Consider the following 7,250-nt stretch of genomic DNA (forward strand, 5'->3'; position numbering starts at 1 on the left):
GTGTGCGTGTGCGTGTGTGTGTGCGTGTGCGTGTCCGTGTGCGTGTGCGTGTCCGTGTGCGTGTGCGTGTGCGTGTGTGTGTGTGTGTGTGTGTGTGTGTGTGTGTAGGAAGCTAACCTACACTGAAAAAAAATTCCACTGTGGAGAATATGATTAAAATTCAGATATGATCAAGTTAAATTATCATACCTAGATTTTAATCATATTACGCAAATGTTTTTTAAATATTTTTTCATTCCATAAACAAAATACATTTTCAACAAACCTTTAATTGTGTTGGATGTGTCAGATAGAAAATACATTTATTATTCAGTGTAACATCGTCATAGTGAAAGCGTATAAATCTAATATAGGCTCAACCTTTTATTAACGTATATAAAAAGTGTAACATACCTGGTCATTAAATCCTAATCTTAATACATTATTTAAAGGGATACTTTTCACAAATTGTAAACGCATTAAAAAAATATTTATTTAAGTGGAACAATATACTATCTTTATTCGCATTACATACATACATGAAATTTGACGTCTTCATGTGCTTCATCGACTATTTCTTGACGTATAAAATACGTCCCACATTGCTTACACGTAGTAAAAACAATTATTATACATGTATATTACTTTATCGTATAAGAACAGTTTTTAGCTTATATGCGTACACGCCATATACCTGTATTAGTTTTATACTCTACTTACGTTTAATAAGCGTGTATACTATTTACAATTCTGCTCTTATTGAGTTGTTACCGATTTGTAAAAGTAAGTCGTTACAGTTACCGTTACTTGAGAAAATAACTTTTCGTTAACTTTCCGTTACTTTTTTAAAATCGATGATCACTAATCACAGCGAACGAGGCTAAGGGCCTTCTAGTTTCAAGTGCTATCAGTAACTTGTGTCCAATCGTACCGTGTCCAATCGTATGCAAAGTAACGATAAAAATAACTGTAAAATTCGTTATCGTTACAAAAAAATGTAACTTCGTTATCCAGATAGCAAAGCGTGTCTCAGCAAAATTGTACAAATCTGTAGTTGCTTATGATGCTGACAACTTGCCCTAGATTTGTCTTCAACAATTTCGAATATACCGACATTGTAGCAACATGTAGACAACAATGTGTGTATTACCAGCAGTTTAACAGCAAGATATAACAGCTGCATCAATATTATCTTGCATTGTCGGGAATAAGACAGCATTGTATGATGTAGCATATTATCATAGCAACATGATGGCAATCGTATGAATTTTAATAATGATTTTAAAATTGTCGGCAAATTGCTGACAATTTGCTATTCAATGTTATCATATCGTGAAGGCACCAAGTTGCCAACAAATGAGGACTCAATTGCTACAATTCTGGTAGCAACACATACTTAACAATGCATACTTAGCAAGCAACATGCCAGCAACAAGACAGACACGTTGCTATCTGAGTACCGTTATAGTTATCAAAGAAAAAAAGTAACGCTGTTACCAGTAAAGTTACCAAAAAGAGTAACTTGTAACTATAACTTCGTTACAAGTAACGAATTATTTCCATTCCCTGAATATGGCTTTTATTTACATATTATTAATTTACTTCTCTTATTTTAGGACAATGAATACGATGACAGACGCATCTATCATCAGGTGAGTCGACATAATTACATACGAGGGCAAATCAATAAGTACCCGTGTTAGTAATGAAGACGTAAGATTTTCACAAAACTTTTTTTTATTTTTCAACGTAATCCCCTTTTAGAAGGATACAATTTTCCCAACGTTTCTGCCATTTTTTTAACCCCTCCGAAAAAATACGATTTGTCGAACTCTGCAAAATAGGCCTCTGTTTCGGCAATGACCTCCTCATTCGACATGAATCTTTTTCCACCGAGCCATTTTTTCAAGTTTGAAAACAAGAAGTCGTAGGGAGCCAAATCTGGAGAGTACGGTGGATGCGGCAGCAATTTATACCGCAATTCGATCAATTTGGCTGTGGCGACTGCGGAGGAGTGAGCCGGTGCATTGTCCTGATGAAACAACACTTTTTTTTCGCCAAAAGGGGACGTTTTTTCTTCAATTCAACATCGAATCGGCCCAATAAGTCAGCATAGTACTACTCCGTGATAGTTTTGCTTTTCCCCATGTAGTCGATGAAGATTACACCTTGCGCATTCCAAAAAAACAGTGGTCATCACTTTTTCGGCCGATGGGACCGTCTTAGCCTTCTTCGGAGCATGTTCGCTGGGTGAAGTCCACTGTTTTGACTGTACCTTGGTCTCCGGTGTGTAGTAATGAATCCATGTTTCATCAACGGTTACTACTCGACGCAAAAACTCCTTCGGATTACGCTTGAACAGCTCCAAACGTTGCTTTGAAACTGCATTGATGGCCGCATTCGCTTGTTGTCCACCGTGAGCAATCGCGGCACCCATCGGGCCGACAGCTTTTTCATTCCTAAATTATCATGCAAAATATTGAATGCCGTTCCATACGACACGCCTATGGCCTCTGCTACTTCATGCACTTTCGTTCGGCGATCAACGAGAATCATGTCGTGGACTTTTTCAACGATTTCCTCAGTAAGCACGTCTACCGGGCGGCCTGGGCGCTCCTCATCAAAAACAAACGAACGACCACGTTTGAATTCGTTCAAACAATATCTGACGGTTGTCATAGATGGTGAAGGGTTCCCATAGACGGCATCCAACTTCGTTTTTATTTCTTCGCACGTTTTTCCATCCAAAAATAGAAAGCGAATCACGGATCGATATTGTTCTTTTTCCATTGTATCGGAAAACATCAAACACTCTCACTACGAATTGCTGTCAAATCAAGACTATTGCATGAATCACTCTGAAATTTTGTATGTCGTCATTTGAAAGATGTACACGATTGTAATGCCAACTTGCATCAGCAACGTTACCTGTCTTCAAACACGGGTATTTATTGATTTGTCCTCGTAAAGCAACAAAAAACAATCGATGTTTGCGCAGATGATTTAGACATCTATTTACCGTGAACCATGATTCTACTTCAGGATTCGCCGCCGCTTTTGCTCGAAAACCTGCCAGCATATCAGAATAGCATGATCGAGCAGTTGATCCAACAACAGCAACAACAAACGGAGGAATGTATTAAAAACAGCGAGATAGACAACTGCATCCTAAAATCGCCTCCACCCATACCATCTCACACTCAGCAGCAACAGCAACAATCACAGCAACCACTACCGCAACAACAGCAATCTGTTAACAACTTTTCTACAAATTCATCATTCACGTGCTCATCGCAGAATTCACACAAATCCGCCAGCAAGAACGCGACTTTGCCAGAGCATCGTACAGAAGAACGCAATAAGCAATGGATGCAAGAATCGCTAAAGAATTGTTCAAAGAGACTCGAGGATATATCCCTGCGTGGTCAGCAATCGAGTCCACTAGAAGCAACACCGCTGTCAGTGAAGCTCATCGAGGCCTACTCGAGCTACGTGTGGAGTGATACCGAACACATCTATGAAACAATATCAAAATCAGACAGCGAGCCAATCTATTCATCGCCATACGAGCACCATCAACAACATTGGACGCAACAAACAAACCATACCATGACAACGCAGCACAGCGGAATCGCGCAGAACTATTTGAACAAAGGCCAGCAGAATCAGAAGTGGTATTCCTTCTCAAAGAGCAACAGTTCCGGCGAAGAAAAAGATAGCACAAGCGCTTACAACACCGGCGAATCCTGTCACAGTAATCCCTTAACTCTGGAGCTGCATCAGGAGAAGGATCATTATAAGAGCATGCTGGTATTGTGCCCGCCGAAGACGTCGCAGCAGCAACAGCAGCAGAAGGTCGGTTGCAATTGTCCTATGCCAGTATTGCCAACCGCAACGTTCGCAGTGGTAAAGCAATCATCGAAAAACCAAAACGTAAAGAAAAGCTCATCATCGTTGCATTATTACAATAGAAACCGCAACGAATCTTCATTGATGAACGCCAATACTATGGCAGCCGATACTGTGTACACGAACGTGGCAAATTTGCAACAAACAATGATGCTCCAACAACAACTATTCAAACAAGCACTCAACCACAAAAACTTCACATCTAAAGAAATGTTCACAAGCGGTGCGAGGAAACCCAAGTCGTATGGCAACTTTCAGGCACCAAATCTCACACAATACCAGTTCGTCGGTAGTCAACAAGTATGTACGTCTACTACTTGGATACCACCGGAAGACAAGAGCGAAGTGCAAATGGAATGGAAAGTGAAGAGGAGAGCGGACGGGACGAGGTACATTGCCAGGCGGCCAGTCAGAAATTGGATACTTCGGAACAGAGCGATCAAGATAACAGACGAAAGAACCGGTTATACCAAGGACGATACTATGTCAGAAATGAAGGTAAATGCCATTCAACAATCGACTTGAGTCTTTTTCCGAGTCAAATTTGGAAATAGTAAACTTTTATTTCTTCAAATCTTACATGTTTAAAATATGATCGATACAATAAAAACATCCTTAAGTATCGTTATATCTTACTGAGGGAGAGAAAAGAAATGTTGGATGTATTAGAAGTGTGATTTAGTTTTGAGGGTTCTTTTTCATAAACTGATTTATTTAAACAACATATCACGTAAACTGTTACACGATCAACATTTAATTCTGTAGCAAGTTCTGAAGTAGATTGTGCTGGATTTTCATCTAATAATGCTTGCAAATCTGCTTTTGTGGTTAACATTCAAATCACCACTTTTGAATCAACAAAACCAATATTTACATGTCATAATTAGGCTGTGTTCCAAAATTTACTGTCAGTGCTGAAAATATATAGTACATATAACGTAAACTGTAGATTTTCATCGCTGGTAGTGAATTTTGGAACATAGCCTTGATGGAGCAGCATCACCATAAGTTTTTATCAGAATTCTATCTTCAGCCGCCGTTCTAATTAAAAAACAAAAGTAACACATGTTTAAAATGCTCTTGAGGAAGCTTCATTTTTAAAATGATATAAACATGATGTTTACTATTCGTCTATTGTTAGTGAACGACTGAATATCATGAAGTAATATTAAAACTTTAGAAATAAAGCATAAGAAATAATAGTTGTGATTGGAATGTCTTCGACAACACTAATAATGCCATCTCTTGCAAAACTCAAAATTAAATCACATTCCTAATAATATCGCTGAATGAAATACAGAAGAAAGCAGGTAAAGAAAACATTTGATTATATCTAAGACCCGGTTGCACCAACGTTACTTTGACTTTAAGCGAGATTTAGAACTCTATCTGTCTCGTTTTAAAGCCGAAAGAGAGAAATGGAGAGAATTTTAAGCCTCGTTTAAAATCAACGTAATGTTGGTGCAATCGGGCCTAAGTATACTTTAAAATATATCGAGAAATAATTTAAAACTACTATATGTATGCTATACATATATATTATACATAAAACTATATATAACGTATCCACTTCATTTACTAGTGTACACATTTGTTTTCATTACTGTAAACAAGAAACATTTCTAAGATATTTCAGAGATTTATATCATAATATTAAAGTATTATTTTATTTTTATCATAATTTTGAACATACATTTTTTATTGAAACATATCCTTCGTCCTGGTATTTTGTACTAAATTATTTTAACAATATATTCGTAATACGTGACTAATGAATAAATGTTTTAAAAACAGTGGAAAATATCAAAGAGAGAATGATTTATATATATCACCCAATAAGCTGGAGATCAGTTTTCTATTTATTTAAAATCAGGACTCGGCAAGATTTGCATTTCTCGGCCGATTTTCGACTCAGCTCCGCCTTCCTACTCTTCTCACCTCATTATCCTGTGCGCAGTCCAAATGCCGCTCGACGTTTAGGAGCGTATGCTAAATAAATGCCTATACCGGTCGAAGCTAGATCTTAAGTATTTTAAATAATTTTATATACCATGTTTGTAGTCTCACAAATTGCAAGCCGAATAGTTTTCCAGACTTATTGTTAGAAACGCAACTGAACCACACTACCATAGTAATATGACAAATTAAATTAATTAGTAATTTAATAATTTAATGCTCAATTATCATCATTTTAAGAAGATTTTAATGAATTGAAAATCTATAAGTAAATTATTGCGAAAAATATTACCTCGGTCGAACCCGGACCTCTAGCATTCCGTGCGAGCGTCCTAAGCCTTCAGACTACCAAAGTCTTACAAGAAGAAGTTAGAAGCTACCAAACGAAACTAAAAACGTTCCTGCTAATGGACCTTAGAAGCCGAATAACGAGTAATTAAAGATAAGTATACCAAAAATCTGAAAACAATCTGAAGTTTGAAAAATCTTGGAAAGTATGTATTTTTGAGAAAAATACCTCAGACAAAAGTTATTGGGCTTAAAAATAAGTATTTACGAGTTTTATCGGTTTTATCTTAGATAGTCGTCAAGGTCACATGGATTTTTTTAAAGTGGAAACTCCCATTTTTTATTACATATTCTTGTAGCTCATTTCGATAACTTTTTAAAACATTATAACAAAATATTTTGTCACTAACAATAAGTACTTTTTGAATTATAAGACTTGAAAGCTGCAGTACTGCGGGTATTAGCGTTATCCAAGAAGTACCATGTAGAGATTGCGCGGTTGAATAATTTTTTGGATGATAATTGTCGTAAGAGCATTTAAAATATAACAATTTTTGGTAAAAAAACAATGAAAGAACAAGGGCAGCAGGAGTCAAGCGCGGGAGATGTTGCGCAAATAACACAACTATCGTAGCGTGAAACTTCTTTATTTTACTAAAGCGCTTACATGTTTCGGCTCATTTTTGAACCTTCTTCAGAGATAACTAATAAATTCACATACATAGAATATAACAATTATTAACTAGTCATGGTGATCTTCCTCACCTCGAGAGTATAAATGCCAGAATTAAATCCAGATGAGAATGCAGTAAAAAAGAAAAAAGGGGAAAGAAATTTTGAAATTCTCGAAATAAAGAAAATGTAAAACTTAATGTATCAAAAAATTTTTGAAATTATAATTAATTATTCCGATGGTTAGGAAGCTCACCTTGATCACAAGATACCGCGTCGCAAACATTACTCTTAATACTTCAAAAACCGGTTTCTGATAAGTTGGCCAGTCAGTGTCAGACACAGTTAGTCTCTTATTGATTTAATTGGTCTTTATTGAGACAGTAATTAGAAAACTAGCGTTAAAAAATTAATCAAAATCAAGAAAAGGTATCCCCGAAAATGAT

At 36.6% G+C, this 7,250-nt stretch overlaps 1 protein-coding gene across 1 annotated transcript in view; it reads left to right on the forward strand.

Moving 5' to 3' along the window:
• The first annotated feature begins 1,227 nt into the window (after positions 1 to 1,227).
• Positions 1,228 to 7,250, forward strand: part of Slip1 (SLo interacting protein 1) — an 18,604-nt gene continuing 12,581 nt past the window's right edge. The window contains exons 1-3 of the mRNA XM_018454740.1: positions 1,228 to 1,239; positions 1,596 to 1,631; positions 3,022 to 4,386. Of these exons, the coding sequence (XP_018310242.1) occupies positions 1,228 to 1,239; positions 1,596 to 1,631; positions 3,022 to 4,386 (1,413 nt within the window). The remainder of the gene's footprint in view (positions 1,240 to 1,595; positions 1,632 to 3,021; positions 4,387 to 7,250) is intronic.

This window comes from Mycetomoellerius zeteki, unplaced genomic scaffold (genome assembly GCF_001594055.1).
Source record: "Mycetomoellerius zeteki isolate Tzet28-1 unplaced genomic scaffold, Tzet1.0 scaffold450, whole genome shotgun sequence".
NCBI classification, from domain to species: domain Eukaryota; kingdom Metazoa; phylum Arthropoda; class Insecta; order Hymenoptera; family Formicidae; genus Mycetomoellerius; species Mycetomoellerius zeteki.